This window comes from Bactrocera neohumeralis, unplaced genomic scaffold (genome assembly GCF_024586455.1).
Source record: "Bactrocera neohumeralis isolate Rockhampton unplaced genomic scaffold, APGP_CSIRO_Bneo_wtdbg2-racon-allhic-juicebox.fasta_v2 cluster09, whole genome shotgun sequence".
Lineage (NCBI taxonomy): Eukaryota > Metazoa > Arthropoda > Insecta > Diptera > Tephritidae > Bactrocera > Bactrocera neohumeralis.
In genome coordinates, this window is record NW_026089622.1 from 26,195,941 (window position 1) to 26,215,895 (window position 19,955).

The 19,955-nt window shown below is 37.0% G+C and overlaps 1 protein-coding gene across 1 annotated transcript; it reads right to left on the reverse strand.

The window, feature by feature from the left end:
• Positions 1-1,471: 1,471 nt before the first annotated feature.
• LOC126764688 (uncharacterized) lies at positions 1,472-19,659 on the reverse strand. Its single transcript, XM_050482340.1, has 6 exons — positions 18,764-19,659; positions 18,283-18,702; positions 17,841-18,195; positions 15,215-15,731; positions 1,859-2,186; positions 1,472-1,759 (listed from the first exon to the last, which is right to left on the reverse strand). Exons 1-6 carry the CDS (start codon positions 19,187-19,189, stop codon positions 1,472-1,474), a joined length of 2,334 nt encoding a protein of 777 aa, XP_050338297.1. The 5' UTR covers positions 19,190-19,659.
• Positions 19,660-19,955: the final 296 nt, after the last annotated feature.

Consider the following 19,955-nt stretch of genomic DNA (forward strand, 5'->3'; position numbering starts at 1 on the left):
ATACTGATAATATGCGTATTGAGCAATGGCAACCTTGTTCGAATGAAAACAAGAAAAAACGCTTGCCGCTCCGAGCGAAGGCAGAAGTGGAATTCGCTGTTTCAGCCATTAGCGTTTTTATTCTATTTGTGTGATTAGTTACTCTCAATTAATAATGCCGCGCAAATACATTTTTACTTGATGCTTTTTTACTTTTTTGAAAATATGTGTTCCCTTTCTAAAGCGCGTATTGTTATTGTAATACATTTCCAGATGTTATTTAGATTTTTAAAATTTAACAAAACAATAATAGTGTGGTAGTAATAAAACACCACATTTAATATTTAAAAGATTATTTATTAAGATAACCACTTGTTGGCGTCTGTACAAGAAGTGACGCTTCTTAAAACTAAAAGCTTAGAATTCAGTTGAAACTGTAAATTTCCAAGAATATAAACAGAATGAAATAATGGAATAACTGACAAACAGTGCTGCCGGATGTGATACGTCTTGTCTGTGTGCCCACAGTACTCCCCCTCAAATGAAGTCCTACTGGACTTTTTTAAGGTTGAGTTCCTTTACTAGATCCTAGTCCAGGTGCTTGGTGCAGTTAGGCTGGTTGATGTATGTAGAGAATTCATTTGCTTGGTGACTGTACGGCTGTGCGGCGTACTGTTGTCACTGGCCAATTGGTATGGTTAAGTGGTTGTTGTGCAGTTTTCGGTTAGGGCTATGACGGTTGCATAGGAGCCTAAACGTGTGAGACTGAGTTGAGCGCCTTATCCCCGTAGGTTCCGACTTTGCTACCGTTTGCAGCTTGCAGTCGAAAAGGAGTTACTATTTTGAGTTTACGAGAAAGCGGAGTTGACGAAATCCGTGCCATTGTCGACGAGGAAATTCGTACTCGATGTGCGGTCGTAAATGAATAGTTGGTGATGTGTTACCGTTGTTGGTAGTGCGAAATGTAGGGTGTTGAAGCGTAGCGCGGCGGCCGGTTGGCAACCTGCGCAGGGACTGATTGTGGCGTTGTGCACTTGATGTAGCGTGGAGGTGGCGACTGATGCAAAGTGCGTTGAGCCGAGTTCACTGCAGATGAAGCGATACATTGTGGACTCTAAATGATGTCGATCAGTTAATCAAACACAAACGGTTGATTTCAAGAAATATATTTTCGGGAACTATGCTCCTTTATTCCTTCAACTCCAACTAAAAACTAAACTTTACATTTTATCAATCTTAATGCTAGCCCTAAATCTGTCGCTACTGCTACGTGACCAAAAGTGCTGATTCTGTGGTTCCCACCGTTTTGCTAGATTTGTGTTGCTGGCCGTCCGTTCCCATAGTCTGGAGTTAAACATGCCGCAACGTCAGCGACTTTATTAGTTGGATGTATGTTGGATGCCTATGCCTTAACATAACGAGGTGTTATGTTGCGCTAAGGAATGTTGGTGTAATAGTATGTGTGTCTTAACATTTGTTAATATGTGTCGTGCTAACATGTACCGTTGATATGTGCTGCAGTGGTTGTAGCGTCATTTGTGGTTGTGCGTGTTGCATGATGACGGCTTGTGGTGCCTGCGACAATTGATATGTGGTCGGAGGTTGTGATATTGGTTGATGATGAGGTCAGAAGTTGGGTAGTTCGTACATCAGGATATGGAGGAACTGTTGCTAGCAAGATAATGACGATGATTGCTGCTGCTACAAAGTTTGTGGTAGTGGTGGTGGCGGTTGCTGTTGCTGCTGGTAGATAAGCGGTGCTGTACTTATGTGCGCTGCTCTAGCGACAGGTCCTGTTGAAAAGATAGTGATTAAGATTTAAGTTTAATATAGCTGTTAAAGCGGCAACTGCAACTGTAGCGTCTGTTGTAGCTGTTACTGCGCTGTTGTTGGGGTGTTGCTGTTGTTGTTGTTGATGGTTGTGGCCATGTTTTTGCGCCAGCCGAATGCGTCGATAACCGGTGGTGGTGGCAATCAACTTGTCCTGATACAAATTGCTGGCGCTAACGTAGTAGGTTGTTGTATCATTGCCGGCGGCTGGCGCCTGGGTGGTGGCTAGCGCTTCGATGATGGCTGGGGAGAGGCCCGTAAGATCGGTGCTGGACGCCCTTTGGATATCTTGTCCGCTGCCGAGGCCGTAGGCGTACAGGTGGCGTATTGCGTTGGCCGTTTGCGCCAGTTGCAGTTGCGCGGCCCCGTAAGCGCAACTGGGCGGCAAGGTGATGTAGCGTTGTTACACTGTAGTTGTACCAATTATGGTGTGCTGTTCAGTCGTAGGGGTCACCAATTATGTGGCGGTAATAAAACACCACATTTAATATTTAAATGATTATTTATTAAGATAACTCAAAAGTCTTCTTCTCTTGTTGGCGTCTGTACAAGAAGTGACGCTTCTTAAAACTAAAAGCTTAGAATTCAGTTGAAACTGTAAATTTCCAAGAATATAAAGATAATGAAATAATAGAATAACTGACAAACAGTGCTGCCAGATGTTACACGTCTTGTCTGTGTGCCCACAACAGAAAAAAAACCTCAATTTTTTGAATGTTTTGGTTAAACAACCAGACTGAAAATATCACAAATCATATATATATAAGCATTTTCATTAAATGGAGCTACAATATGTTTAAAGAAAATATATATTATGGTCACAAGTATATTTTCTTTTATATATATATATGTATGTAGATATACAAACGGCCTTGCATATGTATGTACGTATAAAAGTCAACAACTTGAGAAAAGATTTCCCAATTGTAACTAAAATGAATTTTTAAAACTAGCATCATCACCACTAACATTTTTGTTTCATATACACACATACATTGGTGTGAACAAAATAGGAACAACAATATGATATTGTGAAATTTTAAAATGTGCTGTTTTCCTATAAAATAAAAATGTTTTTAGATACAAGTATAAGTTATATAATTTTTCCCTAACAGTGATTAGAATTTCCCACCATACAAAGGTAAATAAAAACAAACATTTATGCGAAACTCTAAAAGCTGCAAAATATTTTTACCTCTTTTTGTTCATACAACTGCAGAATTCCGATATGAAGTAAATTTCCGCTCTTTAATTTGTGTACAATGTCAGTATTGCCGCAACCATTCTGCCAGGGATAAAGGCATGTCCAACTTATTCCAGTGTGAGAGCGCTTCAAAATTAGCGTTTTTTATAACATTTTCCATTATGGCCAGATTGGACAAAATAATAATTTTTGGGCATTTAAATTAAAACACCCAACATTTAGTACGAATAAAAATTATTGTATATTGGTTAATTAATATACAAAGAAACTATTTTAGTCTTTTAATGGTATGTTAAAGCAACTGACTTTTGACATTTCAGTACCCAATAAAAGGATTTAAGCTTTTTAGCTCTCAATCAATAAATGTTTTTAATAATTTTGGATTAAAAATATTACTATGATGCTTTACATTACAAAATGTTTCATCAAATGCAATTTTATTTCACAACTTCATTTAATATTCATTGTTTTAATTTTTTTATAAGTGGTCTTGAAAACGCAACAAATCTCTCCGTTTACATATTTTTTTTTGCTAAGATTTCAATATGGCCATCGCTCATTTCCAATTGCTAAACGTTAAAAACTCTTGAGCTCGATCAGCTGTTCGAGTTCAGGAGGTTTTGACGTTTAGCAATTCATCTCTCACTTCCAATGAGAGAGGAGTTGGACATCTCTTTATCTCTAATTCTGCGATTTACATCAAGTTTCGTAGGAATGCAATTGATTTTCTTGGCAACTTTTTATGCCCTTCCCTCCGTAAACTCATATTCCCCTCATCATCCCCTCGCACTTTGTTTAGTACTTTGCTGGCTAAAAATGTGTCCATCCCTGGTCTAGACTATTTGACATCTTAACAGAATACGAAATGCTTGATAAATTTTAAATTTTGACAAATTAGAAATATGTGACCTGGTCTACGAAAAGGGAGCTAACGTGCGAAAACTAGTTTTCTGGGAAAAGCTGTTAAAAATAATCGTCAGTTTCTCGTTATCTCATTAATTGTTCTCCTTTTTTTTTGACACCGAAGCCCCCTTTCCGTAGATCAGGTCACATATGTTGGAAGTATAAAGTGCACATAATATTATATATATGTATGAATTTAGTTATGTTTATGAAAATTTAGATATTCAAAACTAAGATGTAATACAAATTTACTAGAGATTTATTCATAAATGTATTATTATTCACATATTTGATTGTGAAGTCTTATTATTTTGGCGAGGATGTATTTGTTTCCAGAAAGTTTTCAGTTCGGTTTGTATTTTTAATGAGTTCAGTGGTGATTTTACAGTGTTTATGATTCATATTCATGAAATTTCTGCTGAAAGCTTTGAGAGATCAACACTTGCGTTTAATTTGTCCGGATGGGCATCTGTCACTACATTTTCTTGTCCATGTTTGCATTTTATTTTAGCTCCGAACCATATAAAAATATTTCGATTTTTTTTTTTTTAATTTCAGAGAAACTTTGTAGAACGTTCAATTTCCTACAAAAATAATTCGGTGCCGCAGCAGTGTATCAATTGGTTTCGCAAAGATAAAATTAATTGCGAAAAGTGCGAAAACCTCATCTTATTTAAATGGGAAATAAATCGTCGTTGCGGCACGGGTTATTATCAATATTAAGAGCTCATATGGGTTCCATAATTTTTTTAGGGCATTTACTAAAAATTTTGAGGGCGCTGCAGACTCTAAAGTAAATTTGAGAAATAACGGACACCCTAATGTACATATATGTATATCTCTTAAACCACTAAAGTCACAACTTAGTCCAGTCAAAATAGGCTAAATTATGACTCAAGTTTGCATTAATTCCCAGCAAGTTGTATTTTTGTGCAGGCCTTGGATCCGTCATTGCAAATGACATGTCAAAAGTATCCATGAGGTAGTGTACACGGCGCTTTTTTTAACGTGGTTTCCCCATTAGGAATACTCCACAATATATTTTGGTCTTGACTGGACTAACAACCAAATTTGCTTATCGAATTATTTAAGAACTGTGTGAAAAGGGATGAAATCGCATGATAGATAGCCCGGCTCATTCCCCGTATAACGGTACTGTTCAAAACTACTAAAAGCGTTATAAGTAAATAACTAAATACGCCTGAGATTTTCAATTAAAAGTAGAACGTTGGATAATAAAATATATGAATAATCGGTTATACGGTAGATATGTGACATAGTTGTCCAATATAGATGTTTTGACAAATATAAATAGAAATTTCTATAATTCCAAAAAATTAAACCTCACCTAAATATATCTAACTTTAAACCGGTTTTAGACCCATAGTCTGTTGGGCAAAATTGTTCAGAATGATCTGTAGAACATTTGCCACATACGCCATTTTACAGAAAAAAATCGACCCTCTCTAATATATGGGAATATTATTCTGACGAATCCTTATAATTTTTTTCTCGCACGATAGTAGTCACTGGTTTCTTTTATAACGTATTTTAGTCACGTATTATAGTATGAATCGTCCAACCTGTCGATTACCAACGGGTGGGCCATATAAAATTTTAAATTTATAAAGTCAATAAAAAAAAACGGCTTGATATTTTCAAAGGTCTATCATTTATTTAAAAGGTTGTTTTATGAAATTTATTAGTGGAAAACAATTTCGGACAAATGACCACCACGGCTGAGTTTACAGTAGCTTATCCGACCCACCCAATTATGGAGTACTTTCTTGATGGTTTCAGGCCTTATGGAGCTGCAGCAGCTTGAATCTCGTACTTTAGATGTCGAATTGTTTCTGGATGGTTGGCGTAACATTTATCTTTAACAGCTCCCCACAGAAAATAGTCCAACGGAGTTAAATCGCAGCTTCTGGGAGGCCAATTCACATCACCTATTTTGCTGATTATGCGATTTTCGACGATAGGGCGTAAAAGATTGAGTGTAGTGTTTGCTGTATGGTACGTAGAGCCGTCCTGCTGGAACCAAATGTTGTCCAAGTCTTCCTCTTCAATTTGCTTGAAGAAAAATTCGGTTAACATTGCGCGATATCGCCCACCATTGATGGTTCCTGCGGTTCCTTCTTCATTTTCGAAGAAAAATGAGCCGATAATCCCACCAGACCAAAATCCGCACCATACAGTGATTCGTGCTGGGTGCATTGGCTTCTCGACGATTACGTGCGAGTTTTCTGTGTCCCAAATGCAATGCAAATTCTGCTTGTTAACGTAACCATCGAGGTGGAAATGAGCCTCGTCCGAAAAGATGATTTTTCGGTAAAATTGACCTTCCTCGGTCAAACGATCTTCTGCCCAATCTGCGAACTGTTTTCCAGTTTTCTTCTAGTGAATAGCGACCCATTTAGTAAATTTTAGACTTTTTACTGAATATCTGTCACTTTCCGAATGATATTTGACGTTTCCAATGTCGAAATATAGATAATTCAAATTTAAAACGTTAGATGGCCCACCCTGTACATAGAAGTTGTGCTTAGAGTTGTTGTTGATTAAGCGGTCAGTTTTCCTGATTTCTTGAAAGACAACTGGCAAACAAATAGTTGTATACCCCTCAGAACTTACAGTTCTACGTTGTTCCAGTGGTATAGTTGCGATATGACCAGTTTTTCGAAAAAAACAGGCAACCATTTACGTGGAAATGGTTCGAGCGTGAACAACTTTTGTTGGATTCAGCTCATTATGAAACACGTACATAGTCGACTGTTGTTTACTTTCGGGCTCATTCCTTCCACGTAGCCACAGACGTGTTTCGAAGCATCTTCATCGTATTTTTAACACTTCTTTCGACCACATGATACGATCGACAAATTGTGTCAAATCCAACGTAAACAATGTGTTTTTTAAGTGAAATGTTCATACAATATTGAATGTATGCTAGTCCCACTAATGGCCATAGTTGTCTCATTCTCACGATAAGTCACATGACAATCTTGCACTGTCAGTTTGCGTTCAGTATCAATAGTATCCGGAACCATAACTAATTTTTAAAGACCTTGCCGAAATATGTATTGTCATGATCTACGACCTCAATTGACTTTACCATGCAATCGATAAACACTGGTCCTTGATGGAACTTCATCGTCAAAAACTGAATTAAGTTCATCTATGCAATGTTCACGGTTTAATTCCTTTTATTTGGTTGGGAAAACTATTTCAAGTTACTGTAAGCAACACAAATGTTCTGAAGATGCATATCATGAAAAATGTCAAACTTTACGATTAAATGGTAGGCTTGTGTTGCCAAATCTTCAAATATGAAAAGCAAATTAATCGTTGTGAAATTCGAGAAAGACATTTCGAATAAGTTTTTATAAAATTGGAAACTTCTCTAATACGATATGAGAGCAATGTAGTATTTTCCTGGTAATAATACCATTAACCTCATGGTAGCATATTAAGAAACACAACTGAAAAAAGGCATTGAACTTCGATAAAAGCTTATACACAAAGGCTCTTCAAAATATTATGTCAAAATTACTTAAAATAATTAAAACTAATTACTAAAATTACTAACTTTTTGCATTTAAAATTTTTGGAAAAGTCAAAATCAAAAGAATCAACGCCAGGGAAATACCTTAAAAAGTAAAACGTCAACTAGAGGATCTATATAACTCATACACTGACCAACAAATTCAGCATAGGATTTGTTACAAAGACGAAAGTCATTATTCTCAGTATATGAGAGTTGGGCGTGGCATCGACCCTCCAATCTACTATCTATTATCATGACATATAGCTTTTTAAAAAAGTGTTTCCTTGGTTTCATTAAGGTACCTCACGTACAATCACGGATCATACGGAGCATAATCTCTCGGATGTCAAGTTTTTGTTTTGCCCAATTGTAATCTATTTTAGGCACAATGACATACTGTTACGAGTATAATATGTTCTATAATTTTCATTGAGATATCTCAAACATTGGCCGATATACAGCATAAAGTCGAAAATCTTTGTATTAGGTATAGGAGGGCTCAGGGAACTATTGACCCTATTTTTTATACACAGGAATACTCTTGCCATGAAAGGTTTCCGTGTGAATTTCAATTGTATATCTCACACACTGACTTATATTTTCGGCCAAAAGTCAACCATTGATACATATATTCGGTACACAAGGCCGTGTCATAAGGTGGCATACTTCAAAGAGTTATTAGCGCAAAATTTTATCCCGTTATATTTATTAAATTGTGCTATATGGGAAGTAGGCTTGGTTGTTGGCCGATTTCGTCTATTTTGATCTGACATAAGAATGTAAGACCAATACCATGTACCAAATTTTGTCGAAATCGGTTGGTCGGATTCCGAGATATGGAGATTGCACAAAAGAGTGAGCCAAGTCCATCGCCCAATTTTCACACCGGCTCTCATAAAGCTCTCTTGTACCATCTCGGTGCTAAAATTTAATGTCTCTGGCGTAATTAGTTGTTGATTTATTGCGCTTTTAGTAGTTTTGAACAGTTCTGTTATATGGGGAGTAAACGGGCTTATCTTCCGATTCGATCCATTTTCATACTGTCGGTAGAATTATAAGAATATAATATTCCAGTTTAGTAAATTTGGTTGTTACATCTTTAGTTGTTTAGGAGATATGTATGTACATTAAGGGGGTCAGTTATAAAATTAACAAGTTTTTGTTTCTCAGAAGTGTGTGGCGTTTTTAAAAAACGACTCAGCACACATACCACTAGATTCTGCAATGGGTGCTCTCGTGCCCTTGCATATTTCGGTATAGGATTTTTTCATTTTGGCTCATCGTGCAATCTTGTAAAAGCAAAATAATCCCCCTTATATTTTGAAAAGAGAACAATGGAACTTGAAAAAGTGTTTAGAAACGAAAACGAACATTTGACAGCTCGATCATGTGGCAGACACATTTTCGTAGGAAAAGAAAACGCTATAAAGCAATTCACAATCTGGTGCAATCTGGTTGATAGTGTAACACTAACAAAATGTACAGCGAATTTGCAATTGCAAATATGCAAGTCCATTTGCACCAGATTGTGAATTGCCCTTATATAAATTTGTGCTAGCTAAAGACATACGAGTATTTACCAATCGAGATATTAATTTAAATATGAAATGTTTATTATCTTCAAACATCTTTCAAATTTGTTTATACCTATAATATAAGATTATTAAAATGTAATTGTTTAACATTTTATCTTGACTTGCGCATAGTATTACTTCTGCAATAATTTTTATAGTATGAACAATTTTGAAGTATTGGTTTCATATTCACATTTCCAACCCCTTAGATTTTTATAACTCCTATTACTCTTAAATTTTAATCCTAAATAAAAGTACACTGTATTTAATATTTTTCTTACTTTAGTAACCTGTTGCTACAGAGTATAATAGTTCCGTTCACCTAGCGGTTGTACGTATCACCTAAAACCACGATGATCGGGATAACGAGAAGGATTGAAATCCGGGTGACCGTCTGTATATCTGTCTGTCCGTTCGTCCGTGCAAGCTGTAACTTAAGTAGAAATTGAGATATCTTCATGAAATTTAGTGCGCAGGTTCCTTAGTACAAAAAATATTACGAGTTCGTAGATGGGCGTAATCGGACCACTGCCACGCCCACAAATCGTCTTTAACAGAAAACATATAAAGTACCAAAACTAAGCACTAAATTAAGATATAAAGCTGTAATTAGGTCCAGAAGATTGCAGTAGGGCACCTGTGGGCCAAAAATTTCTAAAAAGCGGTCATGGCACCGCCTTCTAATAAGTTTAATGTACATATCTCCTAAACCACTAAAGGTACAATAACCAAATTCGCTCAGCTGGATATTATAAGAACTCCCACCGACGGGTGAAAATGTATAAAATCGGAAGATAAGCCCGTTCATTCCTCATACAACTGTTAAAAACTATTGAAGCGTATTGATTAAAAACTAAATATGCCAGAAACGTTAAAATTTACTTCCAATATGGTATGAGAGGGCGTTATGGAAACCGGTGTGAAAATTGGACGATGGGCGTAGCACTGCCCACTTTTTGCTGAAATCCCATACCTCAGGACATGACCATCTGATTTGAACAAAATTTAGTAGGTGACATTCTTTTTATATTCTTATATCACAGAACGAAAATGGACTAAATTGGATAACAACCACACCTACTTTCCATATAGCACAATTTTAAATGATTCATTCACTTTCCGCTACACACATCAAGAAGCAATTGATACAACGGGATACAATTTTGCACTAATAATCCCTTTAAAGTATGCCACCTTATGACCAAAAATTGTCCGAATCTAACCTTAAGTGCTTAAGCCCCTAGGTGCCGAATATCTTGGCCCCAGAATCTATGGTTGACTTTTGACCGAAAATATCGGTCAATGTGTGAAAAATATCCGAGTTAAGCGCGCCAGTCGTTGCTTCTTTTCGCTACGTGGCGCCAATTGGATATTCCAAGCGAAGCCAGGTCTTTCTACACTTGGTCCTTCCAACGGAGTGGAGGTCTTCCTCATCCTCTGCTTTCCCCGGCGGGTACTGCATCGAATACTTTCAGAGCTGGGTGTTTTTGTCCATCCGGACAACATGCCTGCGCTGGATTTCCAGGCTGACATTGTTGGTGGTGTTAATACTGGTTCCTAAATAGACAAAATTATCTACAACTTCAAAGTTATGACTGCCAACAGTGACGTGAGAGCCAAGTCGCGAGTGCGACGACTATTTGTGTGATGACAGGAGATATTTCGTCTTACCCTCGTTCACTGCCAGACCCATTTGCTTTGCTTCCTTGTCCAGTCTGAATCAAGCAGAAATAACAGCGTGGGTGTTGAGGTCAATGAAATCAGTATCACTCTTATAAAAGATTGTACCTGCTCGATTAAGTTCTAAGGAAGAATTATTTTCTCAAGAGCAGATTGAAGAAGTTACACGATAGGGAGTCGCCTTGTCTGAAACCTCGTTTGGTATCGAAGGGCTCATAGAGGTCCTCCCGGTCCTGACGGAGCTCAACGTGAGTTTACACAGCCGTATTAGTTTGGCAGGGATACCAAATTCAGACATCGCGGCATGAAAGCAGCTCATTTTCGTGCTGTCAAAAGAAGCTTTGAAATAGAACTTTCCTTCTGTTTGTTGCGAAGTCGATCAGCTTCAACCCATATGGGGATATTTCATCGTGGAGGGTGAATTTACCCACCGTAGTGCCAAAGAAACCGTCTTTGCCCTCTCTGGCGTTAAAGTCGCCAAACACGATTTTGATATCGTGGCGGGGGCAGCTCTCATAGGTGCGCTCCAAGCGCTCATAGAAGGTATCTCTCTTCCGTCAGGGCGTCGGGGCGTGGGGCAAATCAGCGATATGTTGAAGAACTTCGCTTTGATACGGATTGTGGCTGTAGACGTTCATTCACCGGAGTGAAAGACAGTACTCGGTAACAGAGTCTCTCTCCCACCACGAATCCCACACCAGATTTTCGCTCCTTTATATGCCCACTATAGTAAATGCCACAAGGATCTACTCGCTTCAGCCCTTGTCCCGTTCATTGTATTTCTAGGATGGGTGTGATGTCAGCCTTTAGTCTAACGAGGCCATCAACCAGCTGAGTAGCGGCACCTTCCCAATTAAGGGACCGGACATTCCAGGTGCATGCCCTTAAATCGTAATCCTTAATTCGTTTGCTTTGGTCGTCATCAAGAGGGGGGTCTCTTATGCGATCCTGTTTTTTACAGCGCACAACATTATGTAGGGATGTTTCGCCCTCTAACTTTAGCTCGCCTTGAAACGGATGTTCTTAGGCTACCCAGAGGTTACTTGATCAAGGACCGTAAGTCGTGAGGTGCTTGAGCCATATGTAAAATAATCGTTTCTGGCCATTCCCAAGTAAATGCGTGAACTTCGACATACGACTCAATTCTCCGACGGCTTACTCCTTAAGGTATTTGCCTGGATTTGATTCTTCTGAGTTGCCAGAGTATAAAATGTCCGGTTGCACCCGAACTTAGCCCTTCCTTGCTTCTTCTATTATATAATTTAATGTATTATCCCTAAGCCACAGCTAAGTAGTCGGGTTTTCTATTATACAAATATAAATTATATCTTAACACAATAAATATACCAAAAACTATTGCTTTTCTTAATACTTACCACGTCTATGAGTTGTGACAACTTTAACTTTATGCATACTTTAAGAACATCTGTCGTATTTACCACAGGTCGAACAAGTTTATTGTAGTTACTTAGTAAATCGTCATACAGTCTTTTTGCATCTGGGTTCCCGGCAACTGCGCTGTGAACCATCAAAATTGATAATAGCCATACTTTAACTTGTTCTCTTCCATGGAACCGCATCGCATTCAAAAAATCTAAAAAAAAAAACTTATATTAACGATTAGTTGAAGATGATCATAGAGAATGGTTTTACCAATTATAAAAATATATACATACAAGTATATTATTTCTATATCACAGGTCAATAAAACGCGGGTAAAGTGTTAAGTGGAGTATTAATTAATCAACCACGAATTCAATTTCAATAAAAATTTTGATGATAAACTCTCGCGGGTGAGTTTCCTTGGACTTTTGGGTGGGAAAGGCTTACTCTTGCTAAGTCTTTATGTGGCACTATGGACTGCACACCTAAATACATATTTGTTTGTATTGCTTTAAAAGTTGCTATCCGACTGTGAAATACTATCGACTATAATAGTTTTGTTTGCCCAACGAATGTGTGTATCACCTAAAACTAATCGAGGTTGATGTGTGTTTATGTATAAATGATGATGATGACGAGGCGAGTTGAATTCCGAGTGACTGTATGCCTGTCCTTTTGTCCATGAGTATTTTCGTCTGTGCAAGCTATATCTGGTGAAAAGGCTGAGATATCATAATGAAACTCAATACACGACATTCTTGCTAATAGTTTCAACAGGTAAGGAAGACCTATATTCGGGTGCAACCGAACATTTGAAACTCTTGCAACTTGCAAAAATCAAAGCCAGGGAAATTCCTTAAGGTACAAACGGTCAAAGGATCGGAATCCCAGCAAAATCACTCATATACGGACCGACATCTGCGACATAAGATTTGTTGGAAAACCGAAAATCACTATGTATATGTAATTAGTGGAAGGTTGTGGTGGTACCAAACTCGATTTTATCTATACTACACACTATTAATAAAATGTTCCCTCAGATTCATTAAGGTACCTTACATACGATCATTAATCATATGGAGTAAAATCAGCCAGATGTTATACGTATATGTTTGTTATATTGGGTCGTCCAAATATACTGTTACCAGTCAAACACGCTCTCTCAGATTCATTGAGATAATTCATGTTGGTCGATAAATGCGGTATGCGAGTGACTTTACTCGGAAGCTCAAAAATCTTTGTTTTAGGTATATGAGAGCTAAGAGGAGTATAGACCCGATTCAAACCGCACACAGCCATACCATTGTCAGGAAAGGATTTTACCTGAATTTCGATTATATATTTGACACATTGACCAATATTTGAGGTAAAAAGTCAGCTGTCGGTATTGGGGTCCAAGTATTTGGAACTTAGGGGCTTGAATAGATTTTGTTTGATTTTAACAACTTTTGATCACAAGGTGGTATACTCTATTTATTGCTTTTTGATTTGTATACTGGGAAGAAAAGACTCATATCGTATTTGAAATTGTTTTATATTGAAAGTAGGCTTCGTTGAAGTCCATTTTTGGCTATTTCAGCACTGTTACAAGATAATGTGGCGTGAATATCCTGTTCCGAATTTGGTTGAAATCGGTCCAGCAGACCCTAAAATATGTGATTTTAAAGGTGGGCGGTGCCACGCCCATTGTCCACTTTTTATTCCGGTTGCTTTAAGCCCGGTCATACCATCTCGGGAGTAAAATTTAATGTTTCCTAACATTTCAATAATGTTAGTTATTGATTTATCGCGCTCTAAGTGGTTTTTATCAGTAACGATGGAGAGGTGGTGTAGTTATCATCCAACTCATCCATTTTTTTTTAGCCCACAGGTGCCTCTTATCTCTGCTATCTTCTATGAAAAATTAAAGTTATCTATCTTAATTTAGTGCTTAGTTATGGCACTGTGTAGGGTTTTGCTTAATGATGATTAGTGAGCGTGGCAGTGATTCGATTAAATTATGATGCCCAGAAACATGTGCACTAAGTTTTATTAAGATATCTCAATTTCGACGCAAGTCACCCGGATTTGAACTTGTCGATTAGTCTTGATCGTTTATATATTTACTGGCTTTTACCCGCGACTTCGTCCGCATAAGTTTTTTCGTTTTCCCTCGGCTGTAAGTCCCCCTGCAACAATGTCCCGCTATCGTGTTCCGGTCCTTAACTTCACATCAAAATTTCTTCAAAAGCAACCTAAGCACATAATGGATAGCTCCGAATGTTTCCTTACTAAATATAAAAAGTAAATAATGTAAATCGGTTTAACAACTACTAACTAGCTACCTGACAACCACCGATATTAGACAGTATGACATCCGCAACATCGTCTGCGTAGGAAGTACTGACTTAACGAAAGTAGTATAATAATGTAGGAAGCTAAAAATAAGAGGCCTTATTACTGCAGTACATTTTTGTAAACTATGTTCTTTGTTTTTCCCTCTCTGGCCAACACATGGAGATTCTGTGGACTTGAAACACGTGAGTAAGCCACGTATAATTGTCCGTGAGAAAAACAACTATTTTCTAAATTAATTCCGGCTACTTTTTATGTTTGCCACTGAGCTTTGTTTATCGTCATAGCGAATACGATTTTCAACGGAAACTGTAATCTCTTAAACTGGAATGGCAAATCTGTTGGAATTTCAGGTATACGGGGGATTAAAACATTCTCTCCTTTTGCCATTTCAGTCATAATGATTGCTTTTACAATATTGCGACCGAGGTGTGTTACTTGCAACCGTCTGCCATTACACAGTCATGATGCATCCAAATTCCGCATCAAATGGATAGGAACGCCTACTTTCAGCCTCAGTTTGTGTGAAGGTACTCCCGACAGTTCTAAAGAATTAAGAAATTCTACAGGGTATGATGTTACTTGTTCAGTATCCATTACAGTGTCTACAGAGAAAAACTCAACAATATCACCTCCCACGCGTGACATAATTTGCTCGTTGATCTGTCCCAACATTTCATTCGTCGGCGCTAAAATTGCTCTTTCACATAACCATTCTCTATTCCTCATATTAGTTAGCAGTTCGCTATAGACGAAGTTATTTAGATCATCTGGATTATGCACACATTGCAGAATTCACGATCCAATGTAATCATGCCATTAGCATCCTTTGCCATACGATCTTCTGCAATTTTAAGAAGAGCAGCAGCATATTGTCTAGATTGTGTAGTTGCACTCTCATATTTGTAGACAGAAACGCATAACGTTGACGCTTTTAAACAGGCATTTATTTCATCTGCAGGGGTACCTTTAGTGATAACCGGCAAAGTCTGTCTTAAATCGCCCGCTAAAAGTACCACCATCCCCCCCATGATATCTGGATTACTCTTGATGTCTTTCAAAGTCCGATCTAGAGCTTCAATTGCTCTTTTATGGAACATGGTACACTCATCCCAAACTAATAATTTACATTGCTGCAACATACGTCCACGCTCGCTGTTTTTACTTATATTACAGACTGGCATTTCTTCATGGGCCAAGTTTAATGGCAGTTTAAGCACCGAATGTGCCGTTCGACCACCATTGAGCAGAGTGGAAGAGGCAACTGCTACAGCAATTCCTTTACCTTTTCGGATTTGGGCTAAAAGCAAGTTTAAAAGAAAGGTTTTTTTCGTACCTCCAGGAGCATCCAAAAATAACAAACCACCTTCGCCATCTTCGATTTTTTTGACAACATTGTCAAATACTAACCTTTGTTCTGGGTTCAAACATGGAACAGATTCTTCTAATTGTTGTTGTAAGGAAGCAGTATCGTAATCTAGTTCCCGTATTCAATTGCTACTGATTTCCTCGGTTCTCTGTGGTCTGTTCATTCCATAATCTGATAAATCCTTTCCAAAAATTGTTTTAACCTGGTCTTCAATTTTTATCAGACCCTCATTAAATCACTGTACCTGACATTGGGATTTTGCTCATGTAATCTGTGCAATATATCGTCCGTCATATCATTTTTGTATTTATCCCACAATTGTTGAGGATTTAAAGACCACATGTCGCTACTAATAGAGCAAATAGCTCTCTCATCTTGTCTGCTGATCTACATTGAGCAGCTTCTTCCAGTGTCACTTCCCAATGGTTATCATTCTCCAGTAATCCTCTTGCCTCACATGCCTCTCGAAATGTAGAATAAGCTTGTGTGTTGTATTTTTTTGTTACTAACATGAACTGTATAAACTCGTCCTAAAGCATCTCCAGATTTGACGCCAGGCCAATCCTGAACAGAAGTACCTTGAATGCGGCATTTCCAAGTTTTCCTACTTCATCCCAAGTATAATACCTCGGCACCTCGACATAAAGAAGAGTTTTTGCAAACTCATCTCTGATACAAAGATCAAAAAAAGCAGTGAGAGTGGTTTTTGGCGGAGTAGTTATCCGTTCGTGGAAATTGTGTTCATTAAAATAAACGCGTTCATCATTTTCTAAATGCACGCTGAGATGTTTCGTGGTGGAATGCCTTTCGTGCAACGGAAATCCTAACAGACGCCACACGGCTTCGTTGCTGCTGACAAACCGACCAGACTGATAAGTTTGTACCTCATCTACGGGATGCGCAAGATCAGTATTTCCAAAATTGAAAATAGCTTGATCACTACCCTTGTTTATATATTTGCAGATATATTTGATGGCGCGTACTATATTGCATGCCTCAACATTTATGTGGGCGTTAAACATTTTTGATAAAATTGGTGAATAGGGGACTACCCAACTATTATCAACAGTAACGTAGCTATCATTTCGAAGCTTCACGGTTGCTGTTCGACCTCCGTCTGCTGGCGCTCTTCTTTGATACTGCGGGTATCCGTGGTCGTTGTGAACGGTCTCTTTCACTAACTTGCGACGAAATTTTTTTGTGCATTTTCCGTCTTTCATGCAGGGGCACTGTGGATTTTCGGGTCCGCATGGACCGTGTATCATATTTTTTACAATAATGTCATGGAGAGTTTTGTCAATGTCGGCCTTTATTAATCACAGCCATTAGTTTTTTAACTTTTAGTCTAAAGACTCTTGCGACTACATCATGTATATCTATTGCGCTTTGCCCCGGCATCAACTCATTGACCATTTCGGGTCAGGCTGGGTTGTAAGTAAAGGTGACGGCAGGGTGCAATAGCGCCTTGTGAAATAAGGCCTTTATTTCAAAAAAGGCTTTATTACACTTCGAAAGAGAAATAAAGCCTTAAAGGCCTTATTGCTCTTTCTTTTTTTTTAATGAAACAATAATATTTTAATTCTTTTTGTATTTTATTGAATAGTTACACACAAATTTCACGTTAACCAAAGTTAATAGAACATAAATAATTCAGAAAAAGAATTTTATATTAACAAAAATTAATAGAACATTAATAATTCAACAACGAATTTTCATATTAAGAAAAATTAATGGAATAATAATAATTCAAAAAAAGAACCCCAAATCAAAATAAACGAAAGAAAATTAGTCAAAAATGTTTTTGGCTTCTTGAACAATGGTGCGACACACTGGACATAAAGTTGACACAGAATTCCTTTTTTTTTCCGCGTCCAATTTTTCATAACAATCACTGCAAATCTTAAAATGACTGCATGGCAATAACAATATATTTCTTTGTTTTTCATAACAAATAATGCATGTCAAAGTATTTTCAATGGTGCAAGGCAGGACAGATGGTAAGGTATCAATTATTGGATCAACCTCATCATTCTCAACAACACCTGTCGTCGTCATTCAAAGCGTTCAAAGACACCTCATTATATAAGTTATAACTTAACTGGCTAAGACAGTCGTTCACACTGATTATACCATTTTCCAAATTTCTTAAGATAGTTTTAATCAAATTTTCTCGCGTTTTTTGCCTTTTTAATTTTGCTACACATATTGAAATACTGCCGTCCAATGATTTTTTAAAATCAATTGATTTTGTCACATCTACATCTAGTAAATGGTCTATCAATTTATAAAATCTTCCGTTTTTCGAAAGGTATTTACCCAATTGCCCATGGAACGATTCTATTAAGCTTGTAGTTTTAATGGATTCGTTATAAACGGAGAATTTTGATGCGCCTTCCTAAAAAGAAAGAAGTCATATACTTATGTATGTACATACATATGTTATTTCTTAAAACGGGAGTGTTAAATATTTTATGGAATATACCTTTTTAATCCACTGTCTCTCGAAATATGCTATGAATTGTTCAAAAATGCTATTTAAATTATAACTCAAAGCATGATTTTTCAGATTTAGATATCCAATTAATATATCGTCCGGTTTTAACAGCGGTAATATTAGAAATTTGCGAAACAATTGTTTTGCATCATTATCTTTATTTATTTTCGACATGAACTTAGGAAGTTTTGAAGCATTCCTTCGAACAGCTTGTGTAAAATGAAACCAACATGTCTTTAATTTTGTTTGTGGATAAATCTGTGACAATGCTTTTCTTAAGCCATACTCAAAATCCGTGGTGAATGTTGTGGGCTTCATGTCAAAAATATTACTTTGGATGTATTGTAGTACATGGATATATGCATTCAAAGATTTGTTTGACATTAAAATGTAGATAAAAGGAAATGTCTAAAAAAAAATGTACAAACATTAATTTAACCGCAACAATATTTAAAAAAAATATACTTACATGTTCATTATGAGCAATATGAAATATTAGCAGCTGCTTAAAGCTATTGGAACTACGTATCGGTACTACACCAAAAGTCCCATCTATTAAATAATGACGTGGTTCGCCAGTAGGCATATTCATTATTGAGTTACACATTGTAGGGGACACAAAAATTGAGTAACCGAAATCCTCTTCAATCACCGTACCACGATAGAATGGCAAATCATTGTCATATTTTGAATTTGTATAATTCTTGCGAATTTCTGGATTTTCAAAAATTGAAATTATGTCATGGAAATTTTGAGGTGCTTTTGGCAAGGCTTCCGATTTTATGTTTATTAATTGCCTTCGCATTTTCCCAAATTCAACCAAATGAGCAGACTCTTTAGCCTTTTTGCAATTCTCATCGTACACTTGACGAACACTTGACCTTTTCAATGACATTCTATTAGCGCATTCGAATTTAATAGAGTTAATTAAACTTAATTTCTTTATAACTTCATTTTGGGCCTCATGGTTGTGCACTAAGTTTTTATTTGTTTTACGGCAATGTATTGCATTGTTCAAATCCACGGCAATATTGACGGGACATCCATTTTGATAACAATTATAATATTTTGTATTATTTTGAGAATATTTAAATTTATAAATTTGTCCCTCTGTTGGAATATGTAATAATTTTCTGGTTTTCCTCAAACCCGGAATTATATTCTAAACAAGTATATCATCACTTTCCATTTTCACGATTTTTAAGAACTAATTGAACAACACACGTGGTTTAACAAATGACAGAATACGACCGACATTATAACACAGTTTAGTAAACGAAATGCTGTTATCAACAACAACAAAAACAAAAAATTTAACAGTGTAACAAGAGTATCAAAAACGAAAAAAAAACAAAAACAATTAAAACTATTCAGGGAATTAAGATGACGATGTTATTGTATTACAATAACAGGGAAGAAATAATTATATGTTGTTTAGTTTAAAAAAAAAATGAGTTCTATTTAATGTAAAATAGTACAATTTTGATCACAATAAATCATAAATATAAAAAATTATGCACTTGTGTTCTTCAATTATTTACTTAAAAACTTGAAAATGGTCCGGTGGATGGCCGTGGGCGCGGGCGCGGGCGGCGGCGCGGATGTGCGCGGACGCACGAACCGGCGGACGCGGATGGGATTCGTGATAACTCAAATCATGT

What these genes read in the sequence shown, in the direction of transcription:
- LOC126764688 (XM_050482340.1), bottom strand. Translation starts at nt 19,189, where the DNA reads ATGTCATTGAAAAGGTCAAGTGTTCGTCAAGTGTACGATGAGAATTGC. An exon ending in TTTGAATGACGACGACAGGT is followed by an intron (nt 15,732 to 17,840) that starts GTTGTTGAGAAT and finishes ACTTGCTTTTAG; the next exon opens with CCCAAATCCGAAAAGGTAAA. An exon ending in AACACCCCAACAACAGCGCA is followed by an intron (nt 1,760 to 1,858) that starts GTAACAGCTACA and finishes ACCTGTCGCTAG; the next exon opens with AGCAGCGCACATAAGTACAG.